The 25954-nt window shown below is 44.4% G+C and overlaps 1 protein-coding gene and 1 non-coding gene across 2 annotated transcripts in view; both read right to left on the reverse strand.

The window, feature by feature from the left end:
* GRK3 (G protein-coupled receptor kinase 3) overlaps positions 1-25816 on the reverse strand; it is a 128080-nt gene extending 102264 nt beyond the window's left edge. The window contains exon 1 of the mRNA XM_047088070.1: positions 25667-25816. Coding sequence (XP_046944026.1) covers positions 25667-25779 — 113 coding nt within the window. The 5' untranslated portion in view covers positions 25780-25816. The remainder of the gene's footprint in view (positions 1-25666) is intronic.
* On the reverse strand, positions 6278-6461 carry LOC124518547 (U2 spliceosomal RNA). Its single transcript, XR_006963679.1, has one exon. It is a non-coding gene; the product is annotated as a U2 spliceosomal RNA (small nuclear RNA).
* Positions 25817-25954: the final 138 nt, after the last annotated feature.

Genomic DNA, 25954 nt, shown 5'->3' on the forward strand with positions numbered 1-25954 from the left:
CACATTCCGCTAATGGATTAATGAGCTCTTTCTGAAACAAAAGCAAATGTTCCCTGGATGCATGACTGCGATTTTTAAAAACCACATTTCTATACATCAACAATAAACAGTGAGAAAACATAATTAGAAGAAGACTTCACTTAACGATAAAATAAGAAACACCAAATGCCTTGAAATAAACCCTTCAAAACATGGGCAAGGACTTTATGGGGAAAATTACAAAATGTACTGAGAGACATCACCGAAAATCTTAATAAATGGAAAAGAACACCATAGTTATGAACAGAAAGATTTAGTATTGCAAAAATTCAACATCTACCCAAGTTTATCTGTGAAATCAATTCAAACCCCATCAATATTCCACAGAGTTTTTCACAGAACACAGAAACGATTAGTCTTTATAAACTGTATCCAGAACAACACGGGATCAAGGAGAGCAAAAACATTTATGAAAAAAGAGAATAATAAGAACAGGGCTTATTATGAAATTAAAATAATTAAGACAGGATAAACAAATTGATCAATGAAATGGAATAGAGAGCACATAAATATGGAACTTTAATATATAAGCAGCAAGGCAGAGAAATGGAGAAGCTAAGGATTATTCTGTAAGTGAACGAAAAGTGAATATCCAAACGGAAAAAGTAGAGACTGAGTCTCTATCATCCACTGGTGGGGGAAAAAATTGGCATTAGCAGCCCCCTCTTGAAAACAAACTGATTAAGGGGTGCCTGGGTGGCTCAGTCGGTTGAGTGTCCGACTTTGGCTCAGGTCATGATCTCACAGTTCATGAGTTTGAGCCCCACGTCGGGCTCTGTGCTGACAGTTCAGAGCCTGCAGTCTGCTTCGGATTCTGTGTCTCCCTCCCTCTCTGCCCCTCCCCCATGCATGCTCTGTCTCTCTCTGTCTCTCAAAAATGAATACATGTTAAAAAAAATTTTAAACAAACTGAGGTATAATTTATATATGGTTAAATGCATATTTAAGTGTACCAACAGATGAGTTTTTCACATACAACTACTACCCTAATCAAGATGCAGAATATTTCTATCACCCCAAAAGATGCCCCTTTGCAATCAGTCTCCCCATACTCTAAGATCCAAGCAAATACTGATCTCCTTCCTTTTAGTATGGTTTACCTCCTCCAGTTTGAGAATTTTACATAAATAAAACTACACAATATGTTGTCATGTGTCTGACTTCTTTCACTTGACATAAGCAAGCTTCATCCATAGTGTTGTGCACTAAGTATTTAGTCCCTTCTCATCGCCAAGTAGTATGTCATTGCATGAACACTCCACCATTTATCCATTCATCTGTTGATAGACAATTGGGTTGTCTCCAGTCTGGGGCTATTGCAAATAAAGCCGCCTTAAATATCTGTGTGTAAGTCTTTTTACGGGCACGTGTTTTCATTTCTCATGGGTAAATATCCAGGAGTAAAACTGTTGGTCACGTGGTTAATTATATTTAACATTATGAAAAACCTGCTGAATGATATTCCAAACTGACTGTATGACGTTACATCCCCACCAGCAACACATGAAGTCCCAGTTGCTCCGTATTCCTTGCCAACACTTTGGTTGTCAGTCTTTTCAGTTTTAGCCACTGTTAGGCAGTGTAGTGGTAGCTTATTTTAATTAGGATCTCGCTAATGATTAAGGATGTTGAGTACGTTTGGACACGATTATTGGAGTACTTCTATCTCCTGTGAGGCATGGGGTAAAGTCTTTCGCCTACCTTTAATTGAGTTACTTGTCTTATGACTCAATTGTAAAATTTCTGACTATGTCCTGGAATCGAGTCTAGTGTCCGATTTACATGATCATAATATTTTCACCCAGTCCATACCCTGTCTTCACTTTCTTTATGAAATCCTTCCAAGAGCACAAGTGTCTAGTCTATGAGTTCCAATTTATTATTTCTTTGATGGACCACGCTAAGAGATCTTATGCATCTGAAGGTAATAAAGATTTTTAACCTGGTATTTCCCTTTAGACATTTTAAAGTTCTAGCTTCAATGTATACGTCTAAGATCCATTTCAGGTTAATTTTTGTGTATGATACAAAGTAAAACCTCAAGGTTCTTTTTTTCTTCCTAATACCTCGCTATTCCGATATCATTTGCTGGGGTAAAAAAAAAAAAAAAAAAAAAAAAAAAAGCATCCTACTCCATTGAATTATCCTGGCACCTTTTGTTGATACAACACTAAATTTGGGAAGGTCTTTCATTAGGCTATCCTGTATCATTGATTTGTATGTCTACTCTTACATCGATACTATATTTTCTTGACTTTAGAGGTTTAGAGTATGTCTTGAAATCAGGTACCTCAATTTGGTTTTACTGCCTTTGTGGAGTTTTTGGTTGGTTCATTTGTTCGTCTAGGTTTGTTACATTTCCATGTAAGTTTTTCCCCAGAAATCTCTGCCCAGAAAAAGCCTGATGGGGCTTGGATTGGGATTGTGCTGAATCTATAGATCAGTTTGTGGGTATTGACCTCTTAGTAATAATAAGTGTAGAATCCGTAAGTATGATATGTTTCTTCACTAATCTAGGTCTTTAATTTCTCACATCACTACTTTATAGCTTTCAGTATAGAAGTCTGGTCTTTTTTTTTGCAATAGCTTTCTCTGGTTTTGATATCCAGATACTATGATTCATAAGAGGAGATGGGAATAATTCCTTTCTCCTCTATTCTCTGGATGAGTTGGTGCCCAACAATGTTAATTATTCCTTAAATGTTTGGTAGAACTCATCAGTGAAGCCACGTGAGCCTAGAATTTTCTTTGTGGGAAGGTTTTGAAATTACACACTCCATTTCTTTCCTAGATATAGGGCTATTTATATTTTCTGTTTCTTCTTGTATTAGCTTTGGTAACTTGTGTCTTTGAAGGAATTTTTCTATTTCATTTAACCTGTCTAATGGAACTCAAAATAATGATTCTGAGTAAGAGAAGCCAGATTAAAAAAGAGAGACAAACATACAGACGGAGACAGAGAAAACACAGTGTCTGATTACAAAGAGGCAGAAGCAAACTTTTGCGTGATGGAGCACAGAGCAAAATAATATATACACACACATATATATTTGGTTTTTGTCCCAGTACTTGGCACAGAACTCCTAAAAATACCCTTGGAATTTTCTTATGGTAGAAGCATCTAATTCATAATAATCCCTTTTCAACCCTACATGAGTTTATGCTAATGAGGTGACTCTTGGAGGCCCATAGACAGCTTCAGGGCGGAGCTAGTTGCCAGAGAAACCCACCATGTGATTAGAGCGGTAGAACTATTGGCCCATCACTTGACATCTGGGAGAGTGGAGACTGAGTTCAATTACCAACGACCAATGATTTAATCACGCCTACATAATGAAACTTTGATAAAAACTCTAGAAAGATGAGGTCTGAAGAGCTCCCAGGCTGGTGACCCCATGGATATGCTGGGACACTGGTGCTTCTGGACAGGGCAGGGACGCTCTGTGCCCCACCCCTTCCCACAAGACCCAGCCCTATGTAACAGTCCCTTTGAAGTCCCTGAGTTGTATCCTTTACAATAAAATGAACCGTAAGTATCGCACCTTCTTGAGTTCTGTGAGTTGTTCGAGTGAAATCTCAAACATAAGGGGAGGATCATGGGAACCTCCAAACTTGTAGTCAGCCAGGCAGTAATGCAAAGAGACTACAGGACCCCATTTGCAGCTGGCATCTGAAGTGGGGCAGTCTTGTGGGGCTGAGCCCTTAACTTGGAGGCTGTGTCAACTCTGGGTAGTTAGCATCAGGATTGAGTTGAACTGTAGGACACTCAGTTGGTGTCAGAGAATTGACAATTGTTGGAAGATGACAAAATGTATATGTGCGTTCTCTTAATTTTGGTAATGGCTTCACAGGTGTAGATAAAACTTGCCAAACTGGACCCTCGAAATGTGTGCAATGTGTTTCATGTTAATTATACCTCAAAAAAGCTGGGTTGGTTTTTGTTGTTGTCGTTTTTCTTTGAATTGTATCACTGGGATATGATCAGCAAAATCATGAGTGTTAGAAATTCTCTACCACCCCGACCCTATTTCTTTAGCAAAATCAATTACAAGAGGGAAAAATGATGGCAGGGCACCTAAAAAAACAAACAACAACAACAAAAAAACCCCAATCTTATAAAAAATTGAAGAGGGGTGCCTGGGTGGCTTCTGTCCAGCTCTTGATTTCAGCTCAGGTCATGATCTCACAGTGCAGGATCAGGCCCTACATCAGGTTCTGCACTGACAGCATGGAATTTGTTGGGGATTCTCTCCCCCTCTCTCTGCTCCCCTCCCTGCTCGTGTGCACATGCTCTCTCTCTTACTCTCTCTCTCTCAAAATAAATAAATCAACTGGGGGCACCTGGGTGGCTCAGTCAGTTGAGCATCCGACTTCGGCTCAGGTCACGAACTTGCAGCTCGTGAATTCGAGCCCCGCGTCGGGCTCTGTGCTGACAGCTCGGAGCCTGGAGCCTGCTTTGGATTCTGTGTCTCCTCTCTCTGACCCTCCCCCACTCATGCTCTGTCTCTCAAAAATAAACGTTAAAAATAAATAAATACGCTTAAACATTTTAAAATAAAAAACTGGGAAAATGAATACAGACCAAATATCTGCCAAATACTTCCTTAGAAGTATTACAATTTAGCAGCAGCAATGTGTTACATCATGTTTATGCTTTTATATTTTAAAAGGGTTCTTATCTTTTAGGGATTGATACAGATATTTTACAGATGCAATGACAGATTATGTCTAGCTCTGCTTCGAAATAATCTAAAGGGAATTAGGAAGTACGGATGAAACACGATTGGCTGTGTGTTGATAACACATAAAGCCGAGTGATGGCTACATCAATTTCATTATACTATTCTCTCTGTACATGGTTAAAATTTTCATCAAAGAAAGTTTTTTTAAAAATCAAACCCTCCAGACTCCTGAACCATTTCTTTACATACCTCCTCATCAAGATAAGGCATAATATACTATATATAATACCATATATATTGATGGGAGGCCTAATGGATTTTTTTTAATATAACACCAACTAGCTGGAGACACAGCAACCCTGCCTATTGGGGTCCTGCCATATAAATACAATGTAAGTATAATAAATATTGTATTGTAATTTAACATTTTCTTCTACTACTAAAGTGGTTGAAAGATCTGCTCTCTACCGGCCAAGGACTAGGTAGGCTTAAGTTGTACTTGAACACCTCACTAGCAGAAAACTACGATATTTATGACACAGAGAGCCAATTCCCATTTTAAAAGCCTCTATAGGGGGGCCTGGGTGGCTTAGTCAGTTAAGTGTCCCAACTCTTGACCTCGGCTCAGGTCATGATCTCACAGTTTCTGAGTTTGAGTCCCGCATTAGGGTTCTGTGCTGATGGCTCCGAGCCTGCTTGGGATTCTGCCTCACCTTCTCTCTGTCCCTCCCCTGTGTGTGTGGGGGGGGGGGGGGGAGGAGGGAAGGGGGAGGTCTGCACGCGCATGTGCACAAGCTCTCTCTCTCTCTCAAAATAAATAAATAAACTTTAAAAAAGGCCTCTATATTCTCTTGAGGTTTAATTCTGTTTTATTCTAGTGTCCAAAACAAAATGAGTTTAAACAATTATCTCTGTGACATATCACCCCCAAAAGATGAGGATGCAAAAGGTAGTTGTGAAGATAAAGCAAAATTATGGGAAGAGACTGCTTTGTTAGAAGCACCACATAAATGAGTGGTTACCATTACTGACCACCAAGAAACCCAGAAGGCAGAGTTTTTTTTAAGATGAGATGACTAAGCAGTCATACAAAGATTCAATTCCCCCAAAAGGAAATTGCTTTCTTTTATATGTAGTTACTAAATATTTTCCACTAACTGCTCATTAAACACCCAAAATAGAGCTACATTATCCAAAGTCACAATAAAAACTCCGCCACTAGATTTAAAACCACCGAATCCTGCCAGATAGACTCTGAAGAGGTCTCTAAGAGTAGCTGGGACGGTTTAATGTCAACTCTTGTCAAGGTTCCTCGGTTCACCAGATCTTTGGCAGGAAAGGCTTGCATATAATTTGCATACCATTAAACATTTCAGCAGGAGACAGTCTACATTTAGACAATCACAACCCAATTACGCTAGATGTGAATTTAAGCTCCTTTGTGTTTTTTTCTACAATATTTTGACAATCCAGATCAGTTCTCTTCATGCCTTTTTCTTTGCAACAGATTACCTGATATTAAAGTGACACTAACATAACCCGAATTCCACTGGTCAGTAAAAATCCATCATCTTAACGAAAGTCGTCCCTGGACAGAGAGAATTGGCGAGATGAACACATTTATGGGGTCATCAGTTCTTCTAATAAAAGCCACTAAAACCTCATGACCCAAATCATCCCTTCAAATTAGTTACAATGATCATTCTACACTTGATCTTAGCCAAAAGGCCGAGAAGCGATACAATGATCATTCTAGAACCCATTCACCTTTATTTTTCAGAATACTTTTGAATCAGCAACAACATACGAGCAGATTCATTTTACAGCGAAGCATCAGAGGAGGGAGGGACAGAGGCCAGGAGAGTCTATAGCAGGGCTTAGAGCATCCTCCTCGTTTCCAAGGGTAATTTTCCATGCAGTTATCTCATTTACAAGACTCCAAGGGCCTCCCATTTTGCCCAACGTCCTAACTCCTTAGCACGTTACCGGGAGCATTTCCAATGGGGCCCCAACCCACCTTGTCAACCACATCGTGTCATGGTTTTTCTCCCAGAGCGGCCACGCTTGATTTTCTCACTGCTCCGTGACTCTAAATGCCACTCCTTCGAATACCTCTTTTTACATGAAAACCTCCTTGTCTTCCAGGATCCACGTCGGGATCACTGACACTATGATGCTGTCCCCAGCTCTGGCAGAGGTAAGTCACTTCGGTTTCCACTGCACGTCACATGGCACTGCTGTATCATGTCCCCAGTGGACCCCTGTCCTCCTCAGGAGGAAAAGACAGTGTAGTCATCGGTTCACACAATCATTCATTCGTTCAAAATAGGTACTGCATCCTTTCTAGGAGACAGCCAGCCACTGCGTGTGATGCCAGAAACGCACAGTGCCTCCGACCCGGTCTCTGCCTTAAAAGAGCCCTTGTCCATAGGGGTGACAGAGGAGTGAACAGGAAGCCCCAATCCAACGTGGCAGTCAGCAGGGACTGCACGGCCAGCTCAACAGGACTAAACTATAGAATCTGAGGGGCCGCTGGCAAAGGGGAAATGAGAGAAAGCAAGGGGACCACTCGAGAAGGATCTCATAGTCATGTCACCTCAGCCTGTACCAAATAATTGAACCAAATGGACAAAGGACAACAGCAATTAAAACACACACACACAGAGACACACACACCGCACACGCCAGACCACAAACAGCTCCCACTTTTAGATTCATTTATTTTTCTAACTATGTGAAAAGCGTATCTAAATTACCCCCCATGAGATTAATGTCAGCCTTTCATGGCTTTTTTTGTCTTTAATGTTTATTTATTTTTGAGAGAGAGAGAGAGAGAGAGAGAGAGCGTGCGAGCAGGGGAGGGGCACAGACAGAATGAGACAGAGAATCCAAGAAGGCTCTGGGCTGTCAGCACAGAGCCCAATGTGGGGCTTGAACCCACGAACCATGAGATCATGACCTGAGCCAAACCGACTGAGCCACCCAGGCACCCTTTCGTGGCTTTTTTAAAGCAAACACTTCCTTTCCATGGACTGACAGATGACATTTTGTTTCTACCACCGGTAAGAATGCTGACTCATTGGACATAAGTCACTGTACTTCCTCGTCCCCCAAACGCCACCGTGACCTACTGTCCCCCACTCTTCCCTGAGGCAGCGTAAACCGGTCACTGTCTGGGCAAACAGATTCACACACTAAAATAGGCTCCACAGAAAATCAGCCAAGGTAAATTTTCTTTGACTTGACTCTCAATTTGGTATAAGATACCCACTGTCCCACAAGAAGTCCGCATGATCATAGCCGCTGATCTCCTTTACAGGCTGGGGGGCGGGGCAGTTTGCTTACGAGAACCCTTAATCATACTCCAGGGCAATGAAAATACATTCTCTCATATTTCTCTGTTTTTAATAGTTTTGTGATGATCTCATCGAACACTCTGGAATTTCTTTTTTCGTACAATGTGGAGGGATTGTAACTTTGCCAGATCACACACCAGCCTTTCCCCACCAGACTCAAAATGTCACCTTTATTCATAAACCAAACTCACATATAATACGTGTGCTCGTAGGGGCGCCTGGGTGGCTCAGTCGGCTCAGATCATGATCTCATGATTCCTGAGTTCGAGCCCCGCATCAGGCTCTCAGCTGACAGCTCAGAGTCTGGAGCCTGCTTCGGATTCTGTGTCTCCCTCTCTCTCTGCTCCTCCCCTGCTCACATTCTGTCTCTCCGTCTCTCTGAAAAATGAATAAACTTAAAAAAAACTTTTTAAATATGTGTGTTTGTATACATTATGTATATATACACACATACACATACACACAAGGCTTGTTGTGCCCTGGATGTGTGTCTATGTCTGCACCACAACCACACTTGTAACTGCTATAGCAATGTTTTCTTTTAGACAGAGCAGATCCCCACTGTTTCATTTTTTTCAAAATGTCACTGGTTATTTTTGTCCATTCTTCTCTTCCAGATGAACGTGAATCACCTTTCAAGTCCTTTGAAATTCTCGTTTGGGTTTTGACTGGGATTGCCTTGGATTCAGATTCTTTTGAAGAGAACTGACATCTTCCCAAGCTGAGTCTTCCTATCTGCAAAGATCCTGTGGCACTCCATTAATCCAGGCTTTCTTGGCCTTTAAATAAAGTTTTGTGTTTCTCACATACAGGTCTTGTTGGTAATTACGGTAGTTAGTGAGGTCAGGTTTAGAGCAACACATTAGAAAAGACCAATTTTAAAGTAATTATTTTGAAATGTTTTGACAAATTAATATTCAAATGACTTAAAAACAGAAAGCTGTAGGAGCGCCTGGGTGGCTCAGTCGGTTGGGCGACCGACTTTGGTTCAGGTCACGATCTCGTGGTCCATGAGTTCAAGCCCCGCGTCGGGCTCTGGGCTGATGGCTTGGAGCCTGGAGCCTGCTTCCGATTCTGTGTCTCCCTCTCTCTGTCTCTCTGCCCCTCCCCCACTCATGCTCTGTCTGTCTCAGACATAAATAAACATTAAAAAAAAAACAAAACAGAGAGCTGTTCAAGTCATTTCAGTAACAGAGACTGGATCGTAGAGTTTCATTAGGCTTTAGAAAGATGCTTACAGGGTAGATCATCTTAAATAGCAAGGGTTATATTTTTTTTCCTGCTAAATTTAAACATCAGAGCTATGATTTGAATGATATTCACAAAGTTCAGGGAAGTCTTTTGTGTTCAGGGGGTAAATGGACATAGTTTTCTAAAGTTTCATTTCTTACCCTGCTTTGCCTCTTGGAAATCCTTCTTTATGGCTTCTGCTCCCCCTTCATCGTTCCCCAAGAAGTCTGCAGGTCAACAGGTTGTAAATCTGTCCACACCACTTGGGATTGGTCAGGACTCTGGCTACGAGTGAGTTGACTAAACCTCTGCCCACATCTTTGCGATCGGTGTCACGGGGTTTCTTTTTGAGTCGCCCTACCGTGGTTTCCAAAAAGCACGCCACCCTCCCGCAGACTAACTTACTGGAGACGCAGCACATCTTGCATATGCCATCACGGGAGTTTAGGTCCTAAGTCACCGGTGCTCCTACCCATGACATCGGGCCAACCGAAGTTTCCATCAGCCCTGCAAGCCTCTAACAGCGATCCTCAGGCCTAGCCATCTACTCTGTTGTTTTGAAAGATCATAATGAAAATGTTCAAACATGCAGAAGAGCATAGTAGAGTGAGCCCCGGTAACCGTCCTCCCACGCCTCCTGAGTAGCTACCAAGGTTTTCGTCTGCTACTTTTATCCTCGCCCCAACTTCTCCTCCAAGCTTTAAAGCATCTTAAGGCTTGGAATCTCGGACTGCGTGTCATTCTACCCTTACTCCCTCAGTTTGCAATCTAAAAATTAGGGACATTTTCCTTACATAAACACAATCTGTTATTACTCCCACCCCCTTCCCTATAGAAACAATACTGACCCTCCCCTGAATGCCCCCCCCCCCAGAAATAATGATAACTCCTGCACATCTACTACCTAGTTCCCCTGTCCATGATGTCCATAAATGTCCATCATTCTCTTAGGGTCCTCTTTTGAGCCAGGATCTAATATAATCAGGATCGCGCACTCATTAGACCACTGTCTCTCTCCAATCTGCTTTAACCAAGAGCTCCTCCTTCTCCCCGACACCTGCTTTTTTTTTTTTTTTTAATTTTTTTTTTTGAATGTTTATTTATTTTTGGGACAGAGAGAGACAGAGCATGAATGGGGGAGGGGCAGAGAGACAGGGAGACACAGAATCGGAAACAGGCTCCAGGCTCTGAGCCATCAGCCCAGAGCCTGACGCGGGGCTCGAACTCACGGACCGTGAGATCGTGACCTGGCTGAAGTCGGACGCTCAACCGACTGCGCCACCCAGGCGCCCCGACACCTGCTTTTTATATTCGCAACCAGTGACTTACTGAGGGCACCAAGACCAGCTGTACAGAGGCTAGCTCCTATTCCGGATTTATCTGTTTGCTTCCTCTAAGGTCATTCGACCTGCTCCTCTAGCTCTGTATTTGCTAGACGCTGAAAGTTTCCCTCTGAAGACCGGATGATATTCGAGTCCAACCTCCGGGGGCAGGAATACTCACGAGATGGTCTTCGTATGTCAAATTGCCCCCCCCCCCCACGGAGGTACAGTTATTTCTTCTTAGTGATGTGAAAATTACTTAACAACTGAGCTGGTGATCATCGGATTTCTCCTTTTCAAATTCCCCACGACACAGCATTTAGCGGGTTCATGCTCTGATGACCTTTGCCTACCTCAACACTTCCATTAAGAGTTGCAAGATGTTGGGGCGCCTGGGTGGCGCAGTCGGTTGAGCGTCCGACTTCGGCCAGGTCACGATCTCGCGGTCCGTGAGTTCGAGCCCCGCGTCGGGCTCTGTGCTGACTGCTCAGAGCCTGGAGCCTGTTTCCGATTCTGTGTCTCCCTCTCTCTCTGCCCCTCCCCCGTTCATGCTCTGTCTCTCTCTGTCCCAGAAGTAAATAAACGTTGAAAAAAAAAAAAAAAAGTTGCAAGATGGTGACTCTCCCAATTCCATCATCCTTGCCACGTTCACTTGCTGTAAATCTTCTTTTTTCTTTTTTTTAACCAATCAATGAGTTTTTATTTTTTATTATTTTAATTTTATCTTTTTAAGTTCACATCCAAATTAGTTAGCATCTAGGGCAACAATGATTTCAGGAGTAGATTCCTTAGTGCCCCTGACCCATTTAGCCCATCCCCCTCCCCCAACCCCTCCAGCAACCCTCAGTTTGTTCTCCATATTTAAGAGTCTCTTATGTTTTGCCCTCCTCCCTGTTTTTATACTATTTTTGTTTCCCTTCCCTTATGTTCATCTGTTTTGTCTCTTAAAGTCCTCATATGAGTGAAGTCATATGATATTTGTCTTTCTCTGACTAATTTCACTTAGCATAATACCTTCTAGTTCCATCCACGTAGTTGCAAATGGCAAGATTTCATTCTTTTTGATTGCCGAGTAATACGCCGTTGTATATATATACATATATATATATATATATATGTATATATATACACCACATTTTCTTTATCCATTCATCCATCGGTGGACAGTTGGGCTCTTTCCATACTTTGGCTATTGTCGATAGTGCTGCTATAAACATGGGGGTGCATGTGTCCCTTCGAAACAGCAACCTGTATCCCTTGGATAAATGCCTAGTAGTGCCATTGCTGGGTTGTAGGATAGTTCTATTTTTAGTTTTTTGAGGAACCTCCATACTGTTTTCCAGAGTGGCTGCACCAGCTTGCATTCCCATTCTGTAAATCTTCTTAAGGAAGAATTATGTCCCATCAAGTAAAAATTGTGATCACCCTCTGTAGCTTACAGGAAAGGCAAGAAAAGCGCTAAATGCTTCACCTTTTTGACTGCCTCTTTTCAGGGACAGAGTTGGTACCGTATTTTGACTGCCAGTGGTGACCAATAGGTGTCTTGTTTTTATCTGTTTTGTTTAGGGATCTCCCTTTTGGATATCATGGATATATTAGCTTCCTACTGCTAATATAACAAATTACCTCGAACTTGGTAGCTCCAAACCACAGAAAAGTATTATCTTATAGATCTGTAGGTCAGAAGTCTAGAATGGGTCCCACTAAGCTAAGATCAAAATGCCAGCAGAGCTTTGTTCCTAGTGGAGGCTCTATGGGAGCACCCGTCTCCTTATCTTTGCAGGCTTCTAGAAGCTGCCACGTTCCTTGGCCCATGACCCCATTCTACCATCAAAGCCAGCAAATGTCAGATATTCATTCCTTCTCAAGCTACCTCACTCTGACTCTGACCCGCCTCCCTTCCTCGCTATTGTTCTGGGCCCAGCCAGATAACTCAGGATAATAATCTCTTATCTTAAAGTCTGCAACATCAGCTGCCTGAATTACATCTGCAATCTTCTTGCCAAGTAATGTTCACATAGTCGCAGGTTCTGAGGATTAGGTCATGGACATTTGGTGGGGGAAGGGGCTAGTGTTCTGCCCAGCGCAAGGGCTGGAATATATTCAGAATATTTTAATCAACCGCAGCCATATTCCTTTGATAGCCAGTGGGGACCCCTTCTTCCGGCCTCTGCATTTGTTAGATATCGTGCCCACCCCACCCCTCGGATGGTTCCTTTTTCTGATACAACAGATACCAGAAGTTCCGGGTTCTTCTTGCCGAGACCCTGCCCACCCCTCAGGGCAGGTGTGTTTGCGCTGGGTACCTACAAGGATGGGACAGCAGTTGTTTCTTGGGCTTTTCCATGACTGGGGCTAAGACATACACATATGTGGTAAGACAGGAAAGGAGAGGAGAGGAGAGGGGAGGGGAGGGGAGGGGAGGAAAGGAAAGGAAAAAGGAAAGGGAAGGGAAGGGAAGGGAAGGGAAGGGAAGGGAAGGGGAAAGGGAAAGGGAAAGGGAAAGGGAAAGGGAAAGGGAGAGGGAGAGGGAGAGGGAGAGGGAGAGGGAGAGGGAGAGGGAGAGGGAGAGGGAGAGGGAGAGGGAGAGGGAAAGGGAACGGGAAAGGGAAAGGGAAAGGGAAAGGGAAAGGAAAGGAAAGAAAAAACCATGAATTTAAAATGACTTTCTGGGGCACCTGGGTGGCTTGGCTGGTTAAACATCCAACTCTTGGTTTCAGCTCAGGTCATGATCCCACAGTTGGTGAGATCAAGTCCTGAGTCGGGCTCCACACTGACAGCACGGATTCTCTGTCTCTCCCTCTCTCTCTGTCCTTCCCCCTCATGCCTTCTCTCTCTCAGAATAAATAAACTTAAAAGAAACTGTTTCAAAGAACAAAAAAATAAAATGACTTTCCAATTCGAATTTAACCTTATAGGGTTTTTACTTAGCTCTTGTCTCACACTCCTGTATCTCTTCATTTACATTTAAAATCTCACTTCTAGAGGCACCAGGGTGGCTCAGTTGGTTAAGCCTCCAACTTCGGCTCAGGTCATGATCTCACGGTTGGTGAGTTTGAGCCCCGCATCGGGCTCTGTGCTGACAGCTCGGAGCCTGGAGCCTGCTTCAGATTCTGTATCTCCCTCTCTCTCTACCCCTCCCCTGCTCACGCTCTGTGTCTCTCTGTCTCTCAATAATAAATAAAAACGTCAAAAAAAATTTTTTTAATAAAATCTCAGTTCTTATTACCCAGCTGTATTTAGATAGTCTATATGAAATGATTTTAAATGAACAATAACATTAACACTTCTGAACGCAGCCCTATTTATCCTTAAAACATACAGGACAATTTGGCATCGTCTTGCGAAACTGAGAATGCCCCTCTCTTACTTCCAGGGGTCTATCCTACGACCCCAAAGAGGCACAGGTCAGCATACCCACTGCGCCGGCGCTTGTGATTACGAACACAGGGTTAGGTAAACAGCGGTCTTACGATGTATCATGCAGCAATTCAGAGCACTGAGAAGCATCTCTTCACTACTACCAAGGACAAGCCGAACATGTCTCAGCAGGAGCAGAGGGCAAGTTGTAAAGGGACTCACTAATGTGTTCCTGACAAACACAACTCTGTCCCAGTATGATGCCCACAGCCCTTCTGTGTGAAGGTTAAATGTGCAACCTGTTTCATTAGTTTTCCATCACAATGTAGAATGTACTGCTAACAAGTTTAATGCGAAAAATCCTTTATGTATCTAGAGTAAACAGACAAGTGTGCTCGAGCCAAGGGTATCCATGTACCTGCTGATGGAGAGAGAGAATTTCAGTTTTTGTGTTTTAAAGATAAGGGCATATGTGAGATTACAAAAAGATGCTTGGGGTAAGAAAACATTAAGATCAAAAATACTGACGTGTAGCTTTTCTCAATTTGTAACACGGTCATCATTAATGATAACTAATCCTATTACCGAACATGACATTTATGACATCTTATCTTTTAAAGAATTATTCACATATTTACTATTCAATCAACATCACCAGTGAAATGATATGTAAGCCCCTTATCAGATGCCTGTAGTTGATAACCCTTACGGTGAGGACAATTCATTTTCAAACTGTGTTGGTAATATCTGAAATTGACACCCCTCCTCTACCCACATCTAGGAATTTTCTTTGCTTAGGTGATTCATATGGCAAAAGATAGTCTGTAGGTGTCTATTAAAATGCACAGAGCTTTGAGCCCTTGGCTATCAATGTGATCTTGAGCAATTAGTTTCTCTCTGGACCTGAATTGCCTCCTTCTAAAATGGAGATGATGAAATACTGGAGAGCCGTTTCCAAGAATCTGAAAATAAAGAAGCAAGCTTGCCCTCTGAGAGTAAAAACTTTAAATCAATACATCACACAAAGGGCAGAGAAATGCCAAAGTTTCCTGGGCTGGCTGGCAGGCACTAGCTGTAACTGTGTTCTCCAACCCAGAGGAGGTCTGCCCCCCAGTGAGAACAGGAAACACGGCAACAAGGAAGGACACCCAGATGCCATCACTGCTGGGGAATTCATGCACGTCACATCCAGCGTAAAGCCATCCCATGGAGAAATGACTAGGTCCCAGCTCCTAAAACTGACGAACCTGAGGCTAGACCCTTCCGACCCATCGGGCTATAGCCTGTGATGGCTCTGCTACCTTCGGAGGGCCACTTCACCTCTACAAGGGCAACACACAGGAGAGAATGCTCTGGTCACACAGCCTTCCAGCATCTGGGCTCCCGGGAGATTCGTGTTGACTATATAGTGGCAATCCGCCATCATCGACCCTACCCTAGATCCCTGGATGGTCAGGAGATGATTAATCATAAGCCACGACACTTACCCTAAAACTCTAATCTCACATGAAGGAGTGTGAGTTTCCACGATCTACCTCATTAAGCTTTCCCGGTATGAAATAGTCAGAAAAAATAAGCTTTTCTTATAGCATAACTTGACTTTTTTTTTAGAATAATTTGAATGCCAGTTCCCCACTAAACAGGGCACGTTATTTGAACAACAGAAACACAGAAAAACTGGCTGGTTTTCCTTGTGGAATAAAAAACCAATCAAATGATTAAACCCTAAGAAACCCCGGACCACAAAAACCGTCACACTTCTTTGGGGGCAGGGGGGTAGGTCATGAACCTAAGTATCCCCTCTCGCTCAAGGTTTAGAAACTGCTAATGTGCAGGGGCGCCTGGGTGGCTCAGTCGGGGAAGCGGCTGACCCTTGATCACAGCTCAGGTCAGGATCTCACTGTTTGTGAGTTCAAGCCCCGCATCGGGCTCTGCTCTGACAGCACAGAATCTGCACAGAACTGCTAAGGTGAAGAAAACACCTCCCCCTTCTAGGCCAATTCTAGTTGCGATATTTTGCATAAATAATAAGCCTTCCTCTACTGCCAGTGGAGACCAAATGGAAGGAAGCAGGTCCTAAATGGAACAGAGAGGATAGCACAAACTTTTACACTCTACTCTATACTTACTGTGATTCCAAGAGCCACTGCATAATTAGCGTGTCATTATACTATAAGAAAAGAAATAGTAAACATAGTTGAAAAAAGAATGGCCCATTAAAGATGAATATTAAAATCCCTTGACCTTACCGGTTAGGGTTAGTTGTTTCTAAATGGAATACAGACACCTCCCTTACCACCCCCACCCCTAACCAAGTAGCAAAAGCCTCATATGTTGAAAAGAAGACACATCTGAAAATGTCATCTCAGCTTTAGACATTCACGTTGCAAAATGAAAGTCTGCGGTATTTAACAGCTGTGTAAATGCCTTCCCATGTAACTTCTAGTTCATTTTTAACTTAAACCCTCATCAAAAGCAATGCAGACATAGAAAATTGACAGTACCCTGAAAATATAACCACAGTGATCTTTCTAGATCGAGAATAAAGAACAATGACTGACTTAATTACAAAAGCACAAATACCAAGAGCTCGTTCCCCAGTCAAGTTCTATTGCTGAAAATGAAGATATGCTTGCTGCCTTCCCCAGAAGACTCCTAATGGAACTGTAGGTGTAAGTTTTTGAATATACGAAACATTAGCCCTAAAATCCTCAGAAAAAGGCTTTTTTTTTGGCATAATTTAAGCTCGTTTTCTTCCTAAAAATATTTTAGCCCACAATTTTCTAAGAATGTACACAGGGCCTCGAAGTTAGCACTCAGCAAGTGGCAGACAATGTCAAAAGCCACCTGGTACCCATCGTAGCTTCTAAATTCTGACTAATGGAAATGTTAATCCCCTAATCAAGCTGGTGTGATGAATCTCAAATCATCAGAGGAATCAAAAATTTTCTCCCCATAACGGAACTTGAGAGAGATTCAACCACACACTTGGAATAAGATTTTTCACTGGTTTTGCCACCACTGAATTAAGTAGAGGAATTCTACAGGTATCTTTTCAGTCTTCTTAAACCTTAATATTCTGACTCAGCCAGGTCATAGTCAGACTGATGGGCACAGATTACAGAGAGCAGCGTGCAGACTTCAGCTTGATTTGGGGAGTGACTAAAAGGACTGGGGACAGCTTCCTGTGAAAGCCACTGTGGGATAGGGTAGCTGCCTTCAGATATCGGAAAATCTGTCACTTTTTCAGGGACTAAACTTGTTTGTACAACCATGAAAGGACAGCAAAACATCAGTGCACAGAATTAATTGCAAGAGAGCTTTCCAACATCACAGAGCTTCCAAAGATGTTCCTGGGAGATGACCCTGCCTGGACGTCAGACAGAGAAGTCACCCATCCAATGCATGACTAAATTGGATGCCCTCCAAGATCTTTTCAAACATGAGATACTACAATGCTATGTTATTAACATGCAATCTGTTAATGTCTAAGGAATACTGAAATGAATCACCTTATGCTCAATACACTGAAGCCAGCTACTTTTAGGCTGTGATTTTGGTTCATTTTACTGAAGCAAAGTCCTCTAAAGGATGAGCTAATTCTCCTAATTGTTTAGTTATCTGTATTTAAGAATAGCAATGCTCATGAACTCTTACGTATTGAAGCCAACATAGCCCAGAGCCGGATGGATGGATGGATGGATGGATGGATGGGTGGATGGATGAAAAGAAGGAGAATGAAAAGAAGAAAGAATGGATGGATGGATGGATGGATGGAAGGAAGGAAACATGGAAAGATGGATGGATGGGTGGGAGGAAAGAACAGATGCAAGGATGGATGGGTGGGTGGGAGGATGGATGGAAAGAAGAAAAAGAGGGAGGGTAGAGTAAAGGTGGGGAGGAAGAAAAGAAAGAAAAAGAACCGAGTGAAGGGCGCCTGGGTGGCTCACTCAGTTAAGCGTCTGACTTCGGCTCAGGTCATGATCTCGCGGTTCCTGAGTTCGAGCCCCACGTCGGGCTCTGTGCTGACAGCTCGGAGCCTGGAGCCTGCTTCCGATTCTGTGTCTCCTTCTCTCTCTGGCCCTCCCTGCTCGTGCTCTTTGTCTCTCTCAAAAATAAATAAACATTAAAAAAAATTAAAAAGAACTGAGTGAGGTAGCATGTATGCAAGGTTCTAGACACATAGTGCCACCAATGCTAGAAGAAAACAGAAGAAATCTGGGAAATTCACTTACTTATGTGTCTAAAGGTCAACATCTGCTCTTTGCTGCCTGGGTCAACATATCAACTTTTCAGAAATCCTGTCTCCCAACCTGCTTCTGCAGGGCACGTGGCACAGGGGCTCCATGCAATGCTGCCTTTTATCAGCTACTACTTGGTACTTTCTTAAGGTGTTACATTTTGTGCTGCATCTAATCCCTACAACGACCACCCATGGTATAAATTAAAGAAAAATCACCTTTTAATATTTCGCCCAATCTTTTTCTGAGTTGTGACTGTGTGAGATTAATGTCCTCTCTTGTTTACAAACACATTGTATGGGGTGGCTGGTGGCTCAGTCGGTTGAGCGTCCAACTCTTGGTTTCGGCTCAGGTCACGATCTCATGGTTCGTGGGATGGAGCCCCACGTTGGTCTCCATGCTGACAGCACAGTGCGAAGCCTGCCTGGGATTATCTCTCTCCCTCTCTCTCCCTCTCTCTGCCCCTCCCTCGACCTCTCTCTCTCTCTCTCTCTCAAAATAAATGACTAAATTTTAAAAATATATATATATATATTGGGGCACCTGGGTGGCTCAGTCGGTTAAGCGTCCGACTTGGGCTCAGGTCATGATCTCGCGGTTCATGAGTTCAAGCCCCGCGTCGGGCTCTGTGCTGATGGCTCAGAGCCTGGAGCCTGCTTTGGGTTCTGAGTCTCCCTCTCTCTCTGACCTTCCCCTGCTCATGCTCTCTCTCTTTTTCTCAAAAATAATAAAACATTGGGGCGCCTGGGTGGCGCAGTCGGTTAAGCGTCCGACTTCAGCCAGGTCACGATCTCACGGTCCGTGAGTTCGAGCCCCGCGTCAGGCTCTGGGCTGATGGCTTGGAGCCTGGAGCCTGTTTCCGATTCTGTGTCTCCGTCTCTCTCTGCCCCTCCCCCGTTCATGCTCTGTCTCTCTCTGTCCCAGAAATAAATAAAAACGTTGGAAAAAAAAATAAATAATAAAACATTAATATATATATATGTATATATACACACACACCAAGAGAATATGCCCAGAGATTGGGGGGGGGGGGGGAGGGGACATTTTATGATCACAAATGAATAGATATCATATTATACAGCTAGGAAAAACTAAATACAGTGAATTTAAGTGACTTATCAAGGGCCTGTGGCAAGTTGCCAATGGAATCTGGTCCATATTTCCTGGTTCCTGATCTAGAACTGTATCATAGTGTGGCAGGTGATAAGGAGGGCACAGGAAAACGAGCCCAGAAATGAAACAGCTGACCTACAAGTTCACTAGGGATGAAAACTGGGCCTAGGTACTTTCATATCATCACCTTTTCCTAGAATCCTGAGACCCTGGAAGAAGGAAACGGCAGCCAGCAAGAATACAGGTCTATGTGGAGGCTGACTATCACAAAACACCAATGACAGAGTCAACGAACTGTCCTCTCTGTCATGCCCCACATAGAAAGTTCTACGGCCTGCAGATGCTCCGCGCTGAGGCTGAAGCATAGATGACCCAGGAGAAGACTTCCAAAATTAGAAGAAACATTTACAGGGTATGGGGAGCCAAGGTATTACTTCTCCACCCCCCCCCCCCGCCACCCCACAGTTTATTGTAGACCTACAGGGCAATCGCGAATGGCCCAGGGGGTGGGAGTGCTGATCGATGACAAAAATAAAGAACAAAGACTCCGGAACCAGGAGAAGCAGAAGCAGGTCAGGGCCTCATTAGTGTGCAAGTTTCTAAACATGCAAATGAGTTCACAACACTCAAGTGGAAGCCGCCCCTCCAAGGTCTCCATTGCCCCACTGCCAAAGTCCAGAGGAGGACAAGGACAGAGAAGACCACCACGCATACACATCTTCATCAAAATATCAGCATTCCTCGGACACATGGTTCACCAGCAAAGGAAAACTGTTTGCGGGAGAAAGTGATTTTTATCGCGAAGAAAGCCAAAAATATCGTTGTGTCCCTTTTCCCCTTTCCCCAGAATGGAACAATTCGGCGGGGGTGGGGGACGGGGGCCTCTCTCTTTTCCGAATAATAACCCCCACAGAAATCCTGTTTGGGGACCGGGTTGGGGAGAGGAGGGGAGAGGCGGTCTATTACACCGATTTCTTGGCGGCAAGGTTGCAAGGTTGCGCTTCTTGCGTTGAACAGAACGGGCATTTAACCCTCGAGCTCCTCATGGGAAATAAGGAAAAAACTGCTTATCCACTTAGTGATAATTACCGCTTTGCCACATCCCAGAGGAAGAGCTGTTCTCTATCAGTCTCTGAGGACGGTCCTGACTTTTGAAACGCTGCACCAGCAGCCGATAGACATGGCCCGCAAAGTGATTTTTCCCCAAAGGAAAAATTGCAGAAGGGGTGAGGGTGTTCCTTATTCGTGTTGGCACAATGGCAGAGCAAGGACGAAAGGACCCCATTCTGGACTACGCTTCGGCTGTCACCCGGGGCAGAGGTCCCTAACTGTCCGGATGAGGCTACGTCACTCACCAGGCTGCACTGTCACGGGGAACAAATGCACTCATGATGCAAAGCGCCCGGGAGAAGGGAAATCTCAATAAATGGTAGTTGTTACGTTGCTGGCTCGTGGAAGTAATAAACCTTCTCTTTCCCTCCTCAGGGCTACGGAGACCCCAAGCATCCTGTTCTCCCCCACTCTGCATTTCCTACTGTGCTTTGCCGCCCACTGTCAGATAAAGACCTACACGTCCCTGCTTCGAGCCTTAGCCAACAGTTCCTGTCTTGTCCAAACACATGTTTGGCAAAGCCAAGTTCAGCATACTGAAAAGCACTTTTGAGACGTTGTCTCTAAGAACACATTGCGTGTAAAAACCGGGATTGTCTGAACCCAAAGAGATCTACTGGGCTCTCCGTTCAAAACATTTCACAATGCCGGATTTGGGGCAGCTTCTAGGTCCCAAATTGATTGCACTGGAACATCTATTTCTAAGAACTGACAACCACGCACAGCTCTTGAATCACCAAGTCACTGGCACAAATTGCCTCTGCCCAAGAATGGAATAATAACCGAAAGGTCAGAACAAATTACATTTTGAATGTGCACCTTAGTGGAAAAGAGGCAAGAACACCGCCACCGTTCTATACATAGAAAGACTCCTACCGGCGATACAGAGCACTCTTTCCCTGAAGGCCTGTTCATTCTTTCAACATTGACTCTTCAGTTCCGAGTTGGGGAGGGGTGTGCACGGGCACAGAATCCCCTACAACCAAAACAGAGGAATAGTTCAAGTCTACCCCCAACGGCTCACACACTGGAGTCGGGGAAATCACTGAAGAAACTCCATTCCCACAGAAGAAGAAAACTGAGCTACTTCTCAACATAGATCCCATCTGATCCGGTTATAAACAGGAAGACGCAGCATTACCACATTACTGTGTATACTCTGGCCGGATAGGTCTTCGGAGGGAATAACTAGCCAATTATTGTAAAACGCTCAGCAAACATAATGCGTTCGATGATTGCAGAATAAAAAAGCCATCCAAATTGCTACTTGTCTGTGGTTAAATAGAATCTTCAAGAAACTGCACTTTATAAACATCTTTCTTGGATCAACCGTGTATTTCCCACTAGACTAAAAAAAAAAAAAAAAAAAAAAAGCCCCTTGAAAGATGGGGTTGTGGTCAGGCTCATCATAGTCTCTCCATGCCTGGCTTGGAGACCCAGCTTCTACAACCCCCTACTGAAGTCATGTAATAAAGGGTGTCACAGATGTCCTGAGGAAATATTCTAAATGATCTAGGAAAGTTACAAAGAATCTTGCAAATGTTATTTTTCAGAACTTCCTATCATATTGTAGGAATACCTTAAAAGGACAAGCATTGCTGGGGTGCCTGGGTGACTCAGTCGGTTAAGCGTCCGACTTTGGCTTAAGTCACGATACCACAGTTTGTGAGTTCAAGCCCCACATCGGGCTCACTGATGTCAGCGTGGAGCCCACTTCAGATCCTCTGTCCCCCACTCTCTTCTCTGCCCTTCCTCTGCTTGCACTCTCTCTAAAAAAATAAATATAACATAAAAAATTTTTTTAATTATCAGTGAATTGAGGCGCCCGGGTGCCTCAGTTGGTTAAGCATCCAACTTCAGCTCAGGGCATCATCTGGTGGTCTGTGGGTTCAAGCCCCACATCAGGCTCTGTGCTGACAGCTCAGAGCCTGGAGCCTGCTTTGGATCCTGCGTCTCCCTGTCTCTCTGCCCCTCCCCCTGCTCGTGTTCTCTGTCTGTCTCTCTCTCTCAGAAACAAACATTAAAAAAAAAAAGCTTTAATAAAAAAATAAATAATAAATAAATAATAATAAAAACAAAATAAAAGGACAGGCTTTGCAATTAATGATCCAATACTGTCAATGTCTCCTAAATGGACATGGGATGCAGGGAAAGGGTCAAGTTCATGTTACCCAACCAAGCCAATGGGACTTCACTCTGTTTGGAAAAGGTTAAAAAGTAATGAGCCTAAAGTAAAGTTGTCTTGATGATCCAGGGCTTTAAGACGCTGACCCTTCCGTAAGTCTTAGCTTATGAATTAGACCCTATCAAATAAAGGTACTTCTTCTCTAACACGGTGTAATGCTCGAGTTTCTGTCTGGGCCTGCACAGTGGGCTCGTGGGTCACAGTTCAGTCTTCCCAACAGATCCCATCATCAGCTACATTAACTCAACAAATGTTTCAGTAAACTGAAGCAGCTATGTAATCTGAACGAACAGTCAGCTATTCCGGGATTTACACTCATGGGTTCGTTAATTAAGTAATGTGTCAACATAACAAAACAGTTGCCTCTCGCTATCTCAGAGAAGCAAGATCTCCCCAGGGGGCAGGACGCTCCATCTTCTGAGACTCTCCTGTAATAGGCAGGGGACCGCAGACCCAACCTTTCATTTAAACTAGCTAGATATCACGCAGTCCCGTAGCTTTTCTGGTTAAAACTGCGGAAGAAGCAAAGCAGCTAAAACGAGGAAGCATGCAGAAAATACTACAGTGATTTCAAATAATCGGCTGGAAATAAAAGGTCACTGGTGACAGACCCATGGCAAGTGTTATACTCGTCACTGAGATACTAAAAAGACGAATCTAAGCACCTTTTTCAAGAACACCAAAGACTGGTGATCACACAGTTCATGCCACAGTGAAGCTGAAATAGAAACTCTTATCAGAAAACATTTGACCACCGTCCTTTACCGACAGAGTGAAATCACACTAGTCTTTTGAACCATTGTGCTGAGGCATCTTAAAATGAAAATTAACTTCCTTACCAGATGGAGAAACCCCGCAGCCTCCCACCCCTACCCCAAAGTCCAGCAGGCAGCTACCACTACCTGCCATCCAGTGGTAGATAAAAATCTGCACGATGTTTTACTTGAAATGTCATGAGAAATACGCTCACCACCTCCCAGTTCTGCCTTAAAAGAAAGTGTTACCAAAGAACACCACCGAAAACAAAGGCATTCATACAAGGAAGTGAATACCCGAAACATGTAAGTATGTTCTCGAGAAGGACACTAAAAAAGCAGAAGTCACATTAAGTTCAAAACAACACACACACACACACACACACACACACACACACACACACACACGAGCAGAAGTTCCTAATTTTAATATTATATTTTGCCCCCCCCCCAAAACTAACCATGAACTAAGATTCGTCAATTTTATGTTTAGAGACTCTATATATTTAGGATTCCCTGCCCTTCAGGAAAAGTAGAAAAGGCAAAAGAAAAAGGAATTAAGCACTGTATACCATATTTATAAAAATGCAGTTTTTTAAAAACTGAAATCCAGGCTTGGTTTGGGGGTTCTTGTTTTACTTAGCTTCCCGTTTGCCAAAAAAATTTAAACAGCACTGATTTTCAATGAGCAACGGGTATGTTAGACTCCGGAAGAGGAGTGTTAATTTCACACTACTCCAAAAGGTCTATGCTCCCCCCTGCTTTTCCCTACTTGGCAAAGAGCACACCCTGCAAAACCAAGGGGGTGCATAGGCTAATGAAAAGGGCAAGCGAGCCAAAAATATCTACCACGTATTCATTTACACAGTTGGTCTTTTCACAACAAGTAGCTCAAACGGACTGATAATTTTCTCTGTTCATAGGGCTCAGGCTCATGAACGGACTTGGAAAAATTATCTGGTGATCACTTCGCATTAAAAGAAGGATTGTTTTCTTACGTCAAGGTAACAATTTAAGCAAGCTTGGGTAAGTGTAATGCTTGAAACACTGATGCTGGCCAGTGGAGGATAGTTTTGGTTGAGTTTCTAGTATTTTACCAAACTGCCTGGTTTCAAATTCACCACAAAGAAGATGCCTCTCTTTATCATCAATTCTACCAAGAGCTACTTAGCACATTCACTATACAACTCATGATGGTGTTAATCAGAAAAGAAGCTAAGGGGGGGGGGGAATCAAACCCTAATCTTTTGATACACTATTTGAAACTCTATTAATCTGATGAACGATCTTTTCTGGGGTAGTGCTAATGACACGAACCAGTAAAGTCTTTAACTGGTTCCATTGATAAGAAACCATTTTCGAGATAAAATTAGAACTTGGTATGGCCCTCACTAAAACCCCTGGCCAATTCAATCGGGCCCTTCTTTGGTAATTTAAACAACAAATTCCTGTCTGGAATCAACCTTTCCATGTGCGTGTAAAGTGAATCCCATTTCAACCTTTTAATAAAGTACCACCAGTGGATCTGCAAGTTGAGGAAAGCTGCTTGGGCGATAGGCTTGGCACCAAAAAGAAAACTGTGTGGGTCACAAGCCACTCATCACTGCCCGGGGGGCACGAAAGAGGAAAAGATAGGAGGATAGGAAGCGGAATAGACTGGACCCCAAGGGGAGAAAGCACTGAAAACTGCACTTAAGTACCTGGGACAAAGGCAAGAAGCCTGCACTCCCCAGCTAAGGAGCACACAGGGAGCTGAGGAGAGGACGCAGTTGGCAACAGGGGCAGCAGGAACCAGAGAAGGAACGACCAGGATGCAGCACGGGGGAGCCACAGGCTCGGGGCAGAAGGGGCCCATGAGGATGGGGCTGGACGGGTGACAGAGAAGGGACAGAAGGGAGAGGGATGGGGCTGGAAGGGCAGGCTTGGGCAGGAGGGAGCCATGGCAGAGGAGCGCTGAGGACCACAGAGATGGGACACGAGGGGGCGACAGGGCTGGAGCTGGTCCAGCCAAGTCACAACCACCTCCCGGCAGCCCGTTGCCCGGGCGCTTCTGCGCGCGGAGCGCCACGCTGGGCACTTTGGGGCGCTCTCTCCCGGGGACCCCCCTCCCAGCAGCCCTCTGATGCCCATTTCAGAGACGGGAACGGTGAGGCTGAGGGTGGGGGAAGGATAACAGCAGCGGCCGAGCGCCCGACCCTCCCGGACGCAGGGGGTCGCTGGCGGCCGCCGAGGGCGGCGGCGCGGGGGGCGGCGCGGACCCGGGCGGCCGGTACCTGGGCTCGGGCAGCACGATCTTCTTGCTGGCGCGGGCGGCCGGGGTCGCCTTGCTCTTCTCCATCGCCATCAGGTAGCTGACATCGGCCAGCACGGCCTCCAGGTCCGCCATGTTGGCGAGCGGCGGCGGCGGCGGCGGCGGCGGCGGTGGCGGCGACTCCTCGGGACCCGGACGGGACGCGCTCCCGCCGCCGCCGCCCGCCGCGCCCCGACGTGGGGGGGCCGCCCCGGGGCAGCCCCCCCCCCCGCGCGCGCTCCCGCCCGCGCGCCCCCGCGCCCCGCTCGGC

The sequence above is a fragment of the Lynx rufus genome, unplaced genomic scaffold, assembly GCF_022079265.1.
Source record: "Lynx rufus isolate CCGP_SWC_20201006 ecotype Redwood Valley unplaced genomic scaffold, mLynRuf1.p SCAF_24, whole genome shotgun sequence".
Classification (NCBI taxonomy): Eukaryota; Metazoa; Chordata; class Mammalia; order Carnivora; family Felidae; genus Lynx; species Lynx rufus.